Source organism: Sinocyclocheilus rhinocerous, unplaced genomic scaffold, assembly GCF_001515625.1.
Source record: "Sinocyclocheilus rhinocerous isolate Xijiao unplaced genomic scaffold, SAMN03320098_v1.1 scaffold1033, whole genome shotgun sequence".
In the NCBI taxonomy this organism is placed as follows: Eukaryota; Metazoa; Chordata; class Actinopteri; order Cypriniformes; family Cyprinidae; genus Sinocyclocheilus; species Sinocyclocheilus rhinocerous.
The window spans coordinates 1-14996 of record NW_015625039.1 but is presented as its reverse complement, the minus strand read 5'-3'; the positions used below and the strand labels follow the sequence as shown (position 1 = coordinate 14996).

The following is a 14996-nucleotide window of genomic DNA, read 5'->3' as shown; positions in this document are numbered from 1 at the left end:
CACACACACACACACTCGCACTCACACACACACACACTCACACACACACACACACACTCACACACTCACACACACACACACACACACACACACAGAGTGACTCACTGACATTAACACAAACACACGGATCTTCACACCGCGCTCATGTGTATTTGAGTCTGTTAAGCCGTTTAGCACATTCAAGTGAAACTGATCATTAGCGACAAACAATAAACTTCAGGACAAACGTATTACGAGCTCTGCGGCTGCTGGCTGATGAGATCTGCTTCTGTAAAAAACATTTCAGCTTTGTTATGAAAATACTGTGTTTAATTTCTGGAGAAGAACTACACTACCCATAATCCCAGGTTCTGGCTGATTTGTCTCCATTAGGATGCTTGTATTTGGTAGTATTTTAACGTGAAATTATAAACATTTATTTAATTATTTATATAATATGTGTATACAAATTATTTATTAAAATGATATACAATATGTATAATTTAACATATTAAAATAAAAATAACAAAAATGTTTAGATAAATACCCTCTGCTCACGACAAATACACATTTGTCAATTTTTGAATAACTTTATTATTATTATTATTTCATATAATGTTAATACATATTTATCATTATTATTATTATCTATTTATTGTATATAATAATAATAATCATTATTATATTAATTATTATTATAGTTCTGGGTTTAGAGGTCAGAGAGGTGACGGCGGGCGGCGGGAAGGAGAGCAGCGGCAGCGTGACACCAGTGATTCCAGAGAGGATGTTATTGTGTCACTGTTATCATCACTGTCCTGAAGACTCCACCAACAACACCTGCAGGTACACACACACACACACACACACACACTATTATTATTATTATAGATCTGGTTTTAGAGGTCATAGTCTGTAGTTTTACCCAGTGCTCATCTTAACATTCTGATGATGATGATGATGATGATGCAGGACTGATGGTTACTGCTTCACTATGGTGGAGGAAGAGGAGGGCGGCTCTCTGGTGCTCACGTCCGGCTGCCTGGGGTCAGTGGGCTCAGAGTTTCAGTGCAGGGTGAGTTTCCTGTCTGTATCTGTGTGTCTTGCCTGTGTCTGTGTGTCTCTGTCTGTCTGTCTTGTCTGTGAGTGTATGTGTCTCTGTCTGTCTGTGTGTCTGTTTGTAATTGTCTGTCTGTGTGTGTGTGTGTGTTTCTCTGTCTGTCTGTCTGTAATTGTCTGTCAGTCTTGTCTGTGTGTGTGTGTGTCTGTCTGTCAGTCTTGTCTGTATCTATCTGTTTATAATTGTCTGTCTGTCTGATATGAACACACGCTCTCTTCCCATCAGGACACTGGGAACGCTCGTCTGAGGAGGATCCTGGAATGCTGCACGGATCAGGATTTCTGTAACCGAGACCTCCATCCGACGCTGCCTCCACTCAAGAGACCCGGTAAGACACAGCAGCATTCATAAAACCACATCAAACATAACGACTTTACACAGACGGCCCGAAAATTACACGCACGACCAGTCACACATTTGACACAATTAATCTTTCTTATGGTCTCATGATCTGAAAGCTTAAATTGACTTTTGTTGACAAATATAAATGATACATTGCATGTAAAACACATGATTTTTTTTTGAGGAAGCTTCCAGAATCTAGACAAAGAAGAATCTCAGATATGAGAGTTTTCATTTGTCTTATTTGAGGGTTATAGAAGAATGAGAATGTGTCTAAACCTTTGTGTTTTTTGTAAGCAGCATCATAGTAGCGTTCATGAGACGCACCGCATGCTGATATTACATGATCAGAATTCATCTTTCACACACACACACACACACACACACACACACACGTCTCTGGGCTGATAGTTTCTGACAGGTTAAACTGTTACAAACCGCAGCTTTTTGGCTGCAGGGGCTGCTGGGATTGCGCTGCAGCGGGTTCCCTACCGCTCTAATGAAAAGGACACAGCATCTCACGGGAGCGCTTGAGTTTCCTGATAGCTGTCCGTCTGTGACACCTCAGACCTCAGTGTGTGTGTGTGTGTGTGTGTGTGTAGTAATTAATCATTTCATGACAAATGAATGGTTGGTTCTTGAAGAGCATCATTCTGCAAGACAAAACAGGAGCTGTTTAATTTCTGGACTGTCAAATGTATTGTTGTTTCATACAGTAGGTTTTCTTCTAGTGGTTGAGTGTGTGTTAGTCTCCAGTTATTATAATTATCTTCATATCATATCATGTGTGTTACTGTTAGTGTGTGTTAGTGTGAGTGTGTGTGTGAGAGAGTGTCTTTGTGTCTGGTGTGTGTAAGGTTAGAGTCCCAGCGAGCAGCTCCCTGGCGTTGGGCTCTCATCGGTGTCGTCCGTCAGAAACTCGAGCGCAGAGCTGCAGGAAGACGATGATCGATTACGACTCCGTTTCCCTTCTGAACACACACTGACCTGAGATCAGAACGAGAAACACGTTTCAAACATGATTTTCCTCAAAATATTGTGCATTTGAGTGTGGAAAAACACTATTAATATTGTTACAGCACATCACTATCAGCACTAGTACTAGTCATGATTAACTAGATAAACCTCAGATGAAGCTGTTCTGTGTTTCTACGCTCACACACACACACACACACACACACACGTGACTAAAGTGTTTGGTGTCTTTCAGATCAGGACAGCAGAATTCATCACACGGCTCTGTTCACCTCCGTGAGCATCTGCTGCGTCATGCTGATCTTCATCATCATATACTGCTATCACAGGTACATCAGCATCCTCCTCCTCCTCCTCATCACTCACACGAGTCTTCTTTACAGCAGTCAGTCACTTGAATTCATGTCTTGTGTTTGACGTGTGTCAGGTATAACCGTCAGGGGACACGGGCGCGCTACAGCATGGGTCTGGAGCAGGACGAGAGCTTCATTCCCGCCGGAGAATCTCTGAAGGATCTGATTGAACAGTCTCAGAGCTCCGGCAGCGGATCAGGACTCCCTCTGCTGGTCAGACACAAGCATCACAACATCAGTCCAGTCTTAACCTTCCACACAAACTCTGTTATCTTTTACATACATAGCTTTTTTCAATTTATTAATTTCATTATTTTGATTCAAATGTGTTCAGTCTCTGTAACAGTGGAATTATTATTATGATGGAATTATTATTTGTGGTAATTATTTTAGTGATAATTATCAGAGGTCCGTTGCATAAGCTGCTTCAGCTAGCATTACAATCATCAACTTAATTTTTATTTTTTGAATCAGTTGTATAAAAATTATAATTTAAGAACAAAAAGACTGATTGTCCCTTTTTGATTATCTACAATTTTTATTATTATTATTTTAGACAAACAGAACATTTATATCAACCGTCATATAATAAAAAAATTAAACAGAAAATTATACAGAATTATAGAAAATATGCAAAAGTATTACGTAAATGCTATGAGTTTAAATTTTTTTTGTCATAATATTCATATTTTGTATTTTTAGAATCTGTATAATTTTCAGTTTAATTTTGTAGTGTCTTTTCATATTTTTTGTCTGCAGTAAAATATTTAACTAAAAATAATATAAATATACACACTTAAAAATTTAACTGAAAACTATACAGAACTTAAAAATAAATAAGAGTTTAAAAATTGTTTACACTATTTTTACTCTATTTTTTTACTGTAATATTTAAGTAATGTTTTTCCATATTTGTTGTGCATGGCTTCAGTTTATTTGTTGTGTATATATATTGTTTTTAGTAAAATATTTTACTCTATACTAAAATATTTATGAAAAGCCATACTTAAAAATGTTCAGTGTGAGGAATATCTCGCATATCAGCACATCCAAGACACCTTGAACCATCCAAGATAAATTCCTGATGGTAATGTTTCTGCTGAGGTAACAGTTATTAGAAGATGCAGAAATCAGTTCAGGTCATAAAATACCAGGCAACAGATATGTTTTATTGGCTCACCAAAGTCAATTTGGACTCTTATTTGAAGTGTGAAATTTGGACTCCACGTAGAATACCCACATACAGCATGTGGAAGTGAAAATGTGCAAATAGCTGTAGTAGTAAGTGTTTGTAGAGCTACAGAATTTGCTGATCTAATAACACGTCACGTCAGACGCTGCGGTTTGGTGTTAATGTATCCCATTATCTCCTCTGCAGGTGCAGCGAACCATCGCCAAACAGATCCAGATGGTGAAGCAGATCGGGAAGGGCCGTTACGGCGAGGTGTGGATGGGCCGCTGGAGGGGCGAACGGGTCGCCGTCAAGGTCTTCTTCACCACAGAAGAGGCCAGCTGGTTCAGAGAGACCGAGATCTACCAGACCGTCCTGATGAGACACGAGAACATCCTCGGTAAGGAAGCTCCCCAGGCTCTCGCCTCCGATATGGATTTTTGTATTGACCGATGCCGATATCTTAGAAAGCAGTGTGGCCAATGGCTGATATAAAGATGGATAGTAAAAACAAATGCATAACTGAAATTAAATCTATATTTATTTAACATAATATTTTCTAAATTGTATAAAGTGTAAATAACTATGAAAAATAAATCTTCAAAATAAAAAGATTTTTTTATCTTAATTTTGAAATTGTATGAAGTGAAAATGTGTTTTTTATCAACAAGTTGTCAGAAGTTGTTGCACTGTTAGACATATCGGCCTAATAAATAAATAAATATAAAATGGCAGGTATTGGTCGATATATCGGTTGATCACTAGTTCAGAGTAGTCAGATCAGATCCAGATAAAAAAAATGGCAAATATCGGCTGACATATCGGTCAGATCACGTCTGGAAAAAAAAGCCAAATATTTGCTGATATATGAGTTGAGGACTAGTTGTGATTGGTCAGGTCAGATCCAAATGTAAAAAATTACAAATATGGGCCGATATATCGGTTGACCACTGGTTGTAAATGGTCAGATCAGATCCAAATAAAAAAAATGCCAGATATTACCCGATATATTGGTTGAACACTAGTTCTGATCTGTCAGATCAGATCCAAAATTGAAGACATGCCAAATATGGGCCGATATATCGGTTGACCACTGGTTGTAAATGGTCAGATCAGATCCAAATTAAAAAATGCCAGATATTAGCCGATATATTGGTTGAACACTAGTTCTGATCCGTCAGATCAGATCCGAAATTGAAGACATGCCAAATATCGGCCGATTTATATCGGTTGACCACTGGTTGTAAATGGTCAGATCAGATCCAAATAAAAAAATGCCAGATATTAACCGATATATTGGTTGAACTGTAGTTCTGATCCGTCAGATCAGATCCGAAATTAAAGACATGCCAAATATCGGCCGATATATCGGTTGACCAATGGTTCTAATTGGTCAGATCAGATCCATATGACCCTGTCTGTCTCCCATGTTCCCGTCAGGTTTCATCGCAGCGGATATCAAGGGCACGGGCTCGTGGACGCAGCTGTATCTGATCACGGACTATCACGAGAACGGCTCGCTGTACGACTACCTGAAATCCACCACACTGGACAGCAAAGCGCTGCTGCGGCTGGCGTACTCCGCCGTCTCCGGCCTCTGCCACCTGCACACCGAGATCTTCGGCACACAGGGCAAACCGGCCATCGCTCACCGAGACCTGAAGAGCAAAAACATCCTGGTGAAGAAGAACGGCACCTGCTGCATCGCTGACCTCGGGCTCGCTGTCAAATTCATCAGGTACAGCAGCTAATACATCTATGGCCTTTATCAGTATGCCATTATAATGTTATTACATTAGACTGATATTAGACAGATAATTAGCAAGGCTTAATTTGTAATTTTAGGACAGGTTACAGATTATATAATAGACAATAGAATTTTTCCTGTGATTTATGTATTTTAGTGATTTGCTTTATGTGGGGAAAAAAACATTACACAGGCATTTGATTTGATTTTTAGACAAACATTACAGTTATATAAACTAACTTGTAATTTCATGTCATGATTTTATTTTTATAAATGAATAAAGAAATTATGCAAAAGTATTAACATTTGTTATTAACATAACATACAAGCATATGTAGTTGAATTTGTTGAAAAATTATTATTTTTTAGAAACATAAGATTTACATCCACCATTATATCAGTTATCAGCCAAATCGTAAAAAATGAAATGATACAAAACTATATAAATTGAGTGTTATTTTGAAATGTATGTATACTGTATATATGTATATATGCATGTATATACATTTGATTTTTAGCCACACATTTATATCATGGACCATCATATCAATTTTAATGTCATGATGCTTTGTTATGAAATTGAAAAGGAAAGGAAATTCTACAAAATGACGAACAATTTCAAATATTTAAGATACAGAAGTACATTTTTCTTAATTATGCAACTGTTTTAATGAATATATAATAATTAGTGAGTGTTGTACTTTTTATTGCAATTGTATTTTATTGGATTTAAATTGTATGGTAATTTTTGAGAAACATTAGATTTATCATTCTGAACTGTCCTATGTTATATACATACATGCAGTAAAATAATTCAAAAAGTATTATAGTATATGTAGAATATATTTTATATTTTGTTACATGCCCCCCACCAAAACAAAAGTGTAACCTTATGATTATCATATTGAATAATGTGGCAGCAGCTAAATATGTAGAATATGAAACATTGTATTTTTCACTGCTTGTGATGATGTGATGGTGTTGTTGGATGCACACGTGTGTGTTTGTGTTTTTTGCACCTGATGTTTGGCTGCTGTGGGTCTGTTGTCAGTGACACTAATGAAGTGGACATCCCGCCCAACACGCGGGTCGGCACCAAACGCTACATGCCTCCGGAGGTGCTGGACGAGAGCCTGAACCGCTGTCATTTCCAGTCCTACATCATGGCAGACATGTACAGCTTTGGCCTGATCCTGTGGGAGATGGCCAGGAGATGTGTGTCCGGCGGTGAGTGCAACACAGTGTGCGGCTGCTTGATTGGATGGAAACGAGTGAAGCTGTGATGTGATTGGTGGTTTATTTTCTCTAATCCTCACAACCTTTGTAGGCTGCATTAGTGCACGTCCACTTTTCAAGCAGACTCGGGTTCTTCAGGCTAAACACTACAGACAAAAACACTACAGATTCATGGTTTGGTCAGTGTAGAGATTTTGGGCTATTTGGCTTTTCATGAAGTGTTGTTTTCAAAGTAGTGGAAAGAAAGCACTGAAAATAAGTGTTTATTTTATTTCACTTTATGTAATGTAATGAAAGTGTGATGATATCAATTGTTTTGATAAGTTTGTAAAAAGCAATTTTTATTTAGCCTATTTATGTAGTGGCATGTCTTTAATTTCGGATCTGATCTGACGGATCAGAACTAGTGTTCAACCAATATATCGGTCGATATCTGGCATTTTGTTGTTTTGGATCTGACCTGACCAATCACAACTAGTCTTTAACTGATATATCGGCTGATATGTGGTGATTTGTTAAAATTTGGATCTGATCTGACCGATCACAACTAGTCCTCAGCCGATATATTGGCAATTTTTTTCCCAGCCGTGATCTTACCGATATATCGGCCGATATTTGGGATTTTTAAATCTGGCTCTGATCTGACTACTCAGAACTAGTGATGAACCGATATATATTGACCATAAAAAGTCTTAAATGGTACAAGAAAGTGTTACTTATGATTTCAAGAGGTCTTAAATTTGGTGACAGAAAGATGAGAATTGCGATATGGCTTGATGTGATGAAAGTTCAAATATTACGCAATATGCAGCACACACACAGAGTTGTAAATGTGAACTGTTGGATGGACAAGAAAGTAATGCATTGTAAACATGTAAACAATTAAGACACTAAGAATATTTATATGTATGCTATTAAATTAATATAATTGAAAATTAAAAATTGAGAAAAGTTTACACTGTGAACTTAATGACTTTAATGAAGGAAAGATGTACAACTGCATGAAGCACTGCCAATGACATCACAGAAAGAAAAAATGGAGAAATACTGTATAAGACACATAAAGACAGACACTGATTGTGTTTATAGGAGCAACATGTGAGTGGGTGGAGCTAATGAGTTGTGCTCAGAGTAGCTTGTTTTGATTGTGATTGGTGGCAAGGTCTCTGTAGAATCATGAATAATGATGTAGTTTTTCTTCCATAACCTGACTATGGTGTAGTTGCACAAGTACTTGTGTGTTTTATGAAAGACTACAGAAATAGCTTTGTTTCTACTAAATATGGGCAGTTACACAGGAGACTGCAGATTATTAGTATCTGTTAGGGATGGTAGGAAAGAAAAAGAAAAGACACATTCTGTGTTAACATAATTGATATCAAACTAAATGTAGCTTCTTTTCCAAATGTGCAGTCTGAATAGGGTCAATAAAAGTAAAGTAAAATAAAGAAAAGTCCCTATTAACCTGCAGCAGTCTGAGTTTGTATTTAGAAATGAATCTGACAGATAAACATGATTTGTTTGTGTGCTGCTTATCTTTTATTGTAGAACTAGTTTGAATGCAGTGTCTCCCTTAAAGAAATGCAACCATGTGAAACATTTATTTCATTAATATTAAAAAGTAAGGCTTTGAAATGAATGTGAGGAGTGTTTTGGTGTAAGCATGTAAAATGTCATACAAGAAAAAAAGTAAAACATTTTTAATAAGGGTCATTCTGAGAATATTGTCATGATTTTCCTGAAAAAGCGTGGATTTTGTCCTTGCAGACAGTCATTTAAAGTGGCACATTGAAATTAAATATACATAATAGGAAAGTAGTGAGATGTACCAAAATGTTTTTTTGAAGTTGATAAAGATTATTGGAGTATGTTTTACAAGAAAATAGTCTTTCAGCCTTTCAACTTCAAACTGTCATGTTTAATTCAGTGCGTTACTTGCTGTGTGTTTGTAAGTAATTGTGAAATGTACTAGTAATTACTGAGTGTAAATGGTTTGTTTGTTACTCCATTATGTCAGCAGGAGTTGAATGCTGATGGAGAGGAGAAAATCAGGAGTTTGAACGAGTCGTAATGATGAAAAGGACATGTTTGACACTGATTCAGTGAATGATTACTCGGTCAGGAAAAGAATCATCGACAGTAAAGCGATGTCTGTGATTTGGATGTGATCTGTTCTGTGCTGTGTGTGGTCCTGCAGGGATCGTGGAGGAGTATCAGCTGCCGTATCACGAGCTGGTGCCGACGGACCCATCCTACGAGGACATGAGGGAGGTGGTGTGCATCAAGAGACAGAGACCTTCGTTTGCGAACCGCTGGAGCAGCGATGAGGTAACAACATCATACAGAGCTGCTGGCTTTACCAAAGCTATTGCATCATATTTAATATGGTAATGGTTTGAAATGGATTCATAGTCCAGACTTAGCTGGTAAACCTGTTTCACAGACAATCTCCTCCATGCTTCTGTCGTCTGATTGATGAAAAACCACACAACCTATTGATTAATACTTTAGACTTTTTTTATCAAGTCAAAGCTCTTTTAGTGTAATGGCTTCAGCTGGAGCTTCTCGTGTCAGATCTTGACTGGTTTTTCTCAAGTAAAGGTCAGAATAACTGCAGTAATATCTCCAGATGAACTCTTACTGGACTGAAGCAGCTCAGCTTTACTTGATTCTCCATCAATCATGTTTTAGAGTCTCAAATCTGATCCTCAGGATCTTTTGAGGAGCGTTTGTTTCCAGAAGCTTTACTTTCACTGTTCCTCAGCGGAGGAATGATCTTCACAAGCCTCCAGAACATCTCACATCTTCTGAGGAGCCTTTATTTCTTCAGCTCTCAATCACTGCATTATATGTTTGGAGCATTTCAATCTCATCTCACTGAGACAGATTACTGGAGATATAGAGCCACGACTGATATTTAGATCATTTTATGTCAGTATCTGCTGTACTGTTATAAAGATGTCATAGATGTACATGACAAGCATCAGTGCTTAGTTTTAGTGTGTGAATAAAATGACGTTATTTTCGCAGTACATTCTACATACCTTTTTAAGGCTCATATAGTATAGAGTGAAGTAGTAGTTGCAAACACACAATTCATGCATTTAGCAGAGGCTGTAATACAAAGCAATTTACAAGAGAGGGCCAAGAGCACAGAGGAGAAAGAGAGAGCAAACAGAGACTAGAGGAGTGAGCATGAAGAGTGAATGATTAAATAAATAAAGAAAAAGAAGTGTTTGGAGTGTCAAGATGCTTGTCAGCAGTCAGGGCTTCAGGTTTGTGTAGAGCATTGTTTGCAACCCTGTTCCTGGAGGCCATGTTGAAGAGTTTGTAATCAAGCACACCTGATTGAACTCGTCTGCTCATTAGTAGAGAGTCCAAGAGCTGCCATGGCTGGAGCACACAAATGAAACATCTGAAATGTGTTGTGCTGGAAAAGAGTGGTTTGAGTGGATGCTGAAGTCAGCAGTGAAGGCAAGCAGCACATGTGGAGCTTCAGTGAGGCTGTGTAGGTGAGCTGGTGGATGGGAGAAGACAAGAGGAAGGAATGTGGCATGATTAGTGAAAGCTACAGAATAGAAGCCACATACAGATTGAAATAAAGAGGAAAGTAGCATAAGCAATGATGTGCAATGCTGGAAGTGTGTGATGCTTTGCAAGCAAAGGGCCAATGTAAATAGAGAGCAGTGTGAGCAATCAGCTCAATGGGTGGAAGTTGCATGTGAGAGGAACAGAAGAGAAGAAGTGGAGGCTCATGGTAGGAGTAGCAGCAGAGGAAAGTAGGCTGACGGAGATACTCAGCGTAGCGTGGGGTGCGTTGCCGTGTCGTTGCTCGGTGGAGTCGCGCAGGTAGAGTCGCAGCTCTTTACTCTCGCAGGTCTTCACCCGAGCAGGGCTGCCGCTCCACAATGACTGCTGCTTACATACTCACTCACTACCCGCTCAGCTGAACCCGCACACCTCATTAACCAATCTCTGCACTCAAACACACACCTCACACTCCCATTGGACAGATCTCCACACACACCTGACTCCCCAGCATCCTTACTGCTCTTCTGTCGCATTCACACACTGCTACACTTCTCATCAACACGCTTCATATGAAGGCTCTGTAAGTACACTGTAATAACACTCCACTCACTCCTTTCAACCTCTACACTTCCCGTCCACATACATGCTTTCACTTTGCACTTACATTTCCAAATCCACTCCTCAAAATACATCCTTCATTACAATCGCTACTTAACATTATACATCACAACTGTGTTTCTCATCTCACACTCAATACATACATGCTACTTCAAGCCACCGAACAGCAAGTGAAAGTTTCACCTCATACCTCACTCTTTCCTGCTTTTATTTCTTTTTCACTTTACATTTTCATCATTCTGTTGTCTCTTTGTCTGCCTCTAACTTCTTACACATCTATATACTTTCCTTTTCTATTGTGTCATGAAGTCATTAACGTACACAAAATGCTACCTTTGAAACTACCTGCAATACAACAACTCTTGGTTCTACTTTCACTACGTTTTCATTCACCATAACATACCTGCTTCATAGTCCTTACTAATCACCAAGCACTATACGACGACTGCCCACTCTGCCCACTAAATAAACCCTGCCATTATCAAACCTACTTCTCATCAATCAGCACTACTACAGCTACCTCACAATCATTCTGCATCAACACTACACTACTTTGTTTCCATTCATATTTGCTTGGAATCAACAGATTTTATTTATTTTGCCTCGTTCACACTGTCAGTCCAAATCTGATTTCTGTGCACATCCAATTAAGATCCCATTACATTTAGCAAAGGTACACAAAAAAAACATGCACTCCCATTTCTATAAATCCCTTTCAAACTACATTCATATGTGCTTGCCAATCCTAATTACAACATCAGGTGCATTCAACTCACTTTGGTCGGAACAAGATTCAACTACTTCTTTTTCTCTACATCTACAAAATGATCAATAAAGAATGTGCATCATGTTTTTGCTTTTTCCTGTTTTTATACAATGTCAACTTAATCATATATTCTATGCTAATTATACAATACTACTATCTTTTCTATGTAACTTTTTATTGTACAGGCCAAACTAAACCATTCTATTAATTTCAACACATTTACCCTCAATAGACACGCTGCATGTTTTCTCACTGACTTTTTTCATTAGTCTTACTCCTGGTGTCAAATGTACTTTTTACTTATATTTAGTCAACCTTGTCCTGTTTTGGTTTAATCAAGTTTTACTCGACTAAATATCTCAGCATTTTAGTCAATCAAACCTTTTCGTCACATTTTCGTCATGCTGTATAATACTTACAACTCATTAACACATTTTTTGAGCCCTCACAATTATATTCAAAAAGATTATCATTTCATACATTTACTTCTACATTACAGGTATCGCACTTTCACCAGTAAGCACAAATCCATACAACTTGGTTTATTTGACCTCATTTACTGTGCTGATTTATTACACACTGTTTCATATATACATTCATATCAAATACTTAGATGTGAACTCTGTCTACATTATGAAAACTGGCACAAACAAATACATATTTTCACAGCCACATTCCTGAGAGTAATTCCAAATTGCAATGTTTCTCTATTAAAGCAACAGCGCTTCATTAAGTGCTTTTATTCAGCAAACACAATCGCAGTCAAACCAGTCGAGATCTCGTGACAGAACACAGACCGGCTGAAGGACACTTTCATTAAGCTAAACTCCAGCTTGTTTGTCTGTTTTCAGATCATCGTCAGCGTGTCTGTACTGAAGAACGAGCAAGGTTGCCAGATTGCAAAGAAATAAGCAAAACACAGCCCACACATAGTTTCCTTTTAAAACTGTCACCGTCCCACCTTTGGGACGCTTGGTGCTCTTTTTGTTGTTGTCCTTTTTCTCTATCAAATCTTTTACTAATAATCATCTAATTTGAAACCTTAGAAGCCCAAGATTCATCCTGTAAAAAACATTTTGAAATCGGACATTGCGTTACCATGGAAATGCTACTTTAACATATTTTGGCCGTCTCCTCCCCCTTAGTGTCAAGTGTCATATTACAAAATGCATTACGGTCTTTTAGAATCAAACCTTTTTATAATCTTGACAAAAACATATCATTGGATAGGTCTGAGTCTCACCATTCCATATTTGGTGTTTTTTTTCCCCTAATACAAGTCTGTAATATTTACAGAGAAATCTAGACATTTCTGACAGAAAAATGCATACAAAAACATTCTATGGAGTTTGGCTGGTACCCGGTGGCTGTTTGTGGTATGACGCCCTAAATAACATCTCACAGGAACCGCAATTTTTCTCATATCAACTTCAAATTTGGAACATAACTTATTTCGACACAAGGCTTTCATTTCATATGTTATGTACAATATTTACTATATATAAAATAAAATTAGTATAGTGCATTTTCTTTACAGTACATTTAAACTTCTATAACATTTTCATACTTTCATTTTCTTTTACAAAATCCACTTTTGTAATCATTTGCTAATTTTTTGCTCTTTACAAAGACACCAACCTTAGGTCTGTATTCCAAAGTGTTCCTAAATTACCACAATTTCAGTTTGGATAGTGCACTATTTTAAACAATGGGGGATGACAGTTAAGGGGTTAACAGTGAAGCTCTAATTTGCGGATTTGAACTCATGATATCTGGCAACCGCACACATGAAAGCTGCAGTAGAGGCGTGCACAGCAGTCTGCAATAATATTGTCTCCTTTTTTCAACAAAAATTACAAGACATTTTGGTAAAGTTTATATTTTTCCCAATTCATTTTAGTCTCGTCTTTTATCATCACCGATATTGCATGTTCATATAGTCACAGTTGAACTTTATTGACCTTATTGTCGTCTCGTCTTAGTCATGGGAACAAACATTTTTCATCATACTTTTCGTTCACCAAATTCACACTAGTGGACAATCAATCATTAAAAATCACATTCCAATCACATAAGCACTAAACCCGGATTTGGACTTAGTCACTCTGAACAAGGCTTTTGAACTGACTCTTCATGGGAACCTACTGCAATCAAACAGCAACACTGTTTCCTAATATCCAACTCTACAAGAACAACACGAGCCACTCTTTTAATCTGCTCTGCTGCAGTGGTTTCTTTAATCTCACCCTTGAATCAGTTCAAATGCATTGACATCTGAATGAAGCTGACCTGTGTGTTTCTGTCTGTCCAGTGTCTGCGGCTGATGGGCAAACTGATGACCGAATGCTGGGCTCACAATCCCGCGTCCCGTCTGACCGCCCTGCGGGTGAAGAAGACACTCGCCAAGATGTCCGAGTCTCAGGACATCAAACTGTGAGCCGAAAGTCACTCCGTCCCGAGAGTCTGGGAAGAAAGAACGGCTTTATCCTGCTTTCTGTGAAAGTTCACTCAAGCCGCTCGCCCTGCAGGCCATCACGGGTCACACACCTTCAGATAAACTCTGACCGTCACTCCATCCAGCATCATCAAACCATAAACACTGTTCAATCTGCAACTCAAACTCTCAACTAAACCATTCAATGAACTTTGACCCACCCAACATTAACAAACAAAGCTTTTTCCTCACGTTCTCCAGAAGACAAACAGAAATGACGGCCAGGTTTTCACGCTGTAGAAATACGTCCTTGTAAAATATGATTGTATATACTGAATGTCATGAGTTATAGAAAGATGTTTTCTTGCATTACAAGAACGTTTGTACAGAATGCTTTCTTTCATGTTGCCTTGTGCCTTATTTAACACACACATGTAAAAGTTTAATATTTCATAGTTCTATGTAAATGGAGTGACAACTAACTGTACGTGCTTAACATTCCTGTCCCTTTAATAAAGTCAGCTCAATTCTGACATGCAGCTTTTTCACCTTTCTTAGAAAGAAACCGCAACATTTTCACATGAATTTAGAAACAATTGTTCAAATTAAAACCAATTCTCATTAATCTTTTTAAGAATACATTTATAATTTACAATTACATATTAATTGCACACTCACACACACGCACACACTCTCGCTCACACACACACACACACTCTCGCTCACA

General features: G+C 38.0%; 1 protein-coding gene across 1 annotated transcript; it reads left to right on the top strand.

The window, feature by feature from the left end:
* Positions 1 to 707: 707 nt before the first annotated feature.
* Positions 708 to 14807, top strand: LOC107749366 (bone morphogenetic protein receptor type-1B-like). Its single transcript, XM_016564500.1, has 10 exons — positions 708 to 822; positions 949 to 1051; positions 1322 to 1424; positions 2649 to 2742; positions 2841 to 2979; positions 4145 to 4337; positions 5378 to 5675; positions 6736 to 6911; positions 9118 to 9248; positions 14147 to 14807. Exons 1-10 carry the CDS (start codon positions 764 to 766, stop codon positions 14270 to 14272), a joined length of 1422 nt encoding a protein of 473 aa, XP_016419986.1. The 5' UTR covers positions 708 to 763; the 3' UTR covers positions 14273 to 14807.
* The last annotated feature ends 189 nt before the right edge of the window (positions 14808 to 14996 follow it).

What these genes read in the sequence shown, in the direction of transcription:
- LOC107749366 (XM_016564500.1), top strand. Translation starts at nt 764, where the DNA reads ATGTTATTGTGTCACTGTTATCATCACTGTCCTGAAGACTCCACCAAC. An exon ending in TCCACCAACAACACCTGCAG is followed by an intron (nt 823 to 948) that starts GTACACACACAC and finishes ATGATGATGCAG; the next exon opens with GACTGATGGTTACTGCTTCA. An exon ending in CAGGAGATGTGTGTCCGGCG is followed by an intron (nt 6,912 to 9,117) that starts GTGAGTGCAACA and finishes GTGGTCCTGCAG; the next exon opens with GGATCGTGGAGGAGTATCAG.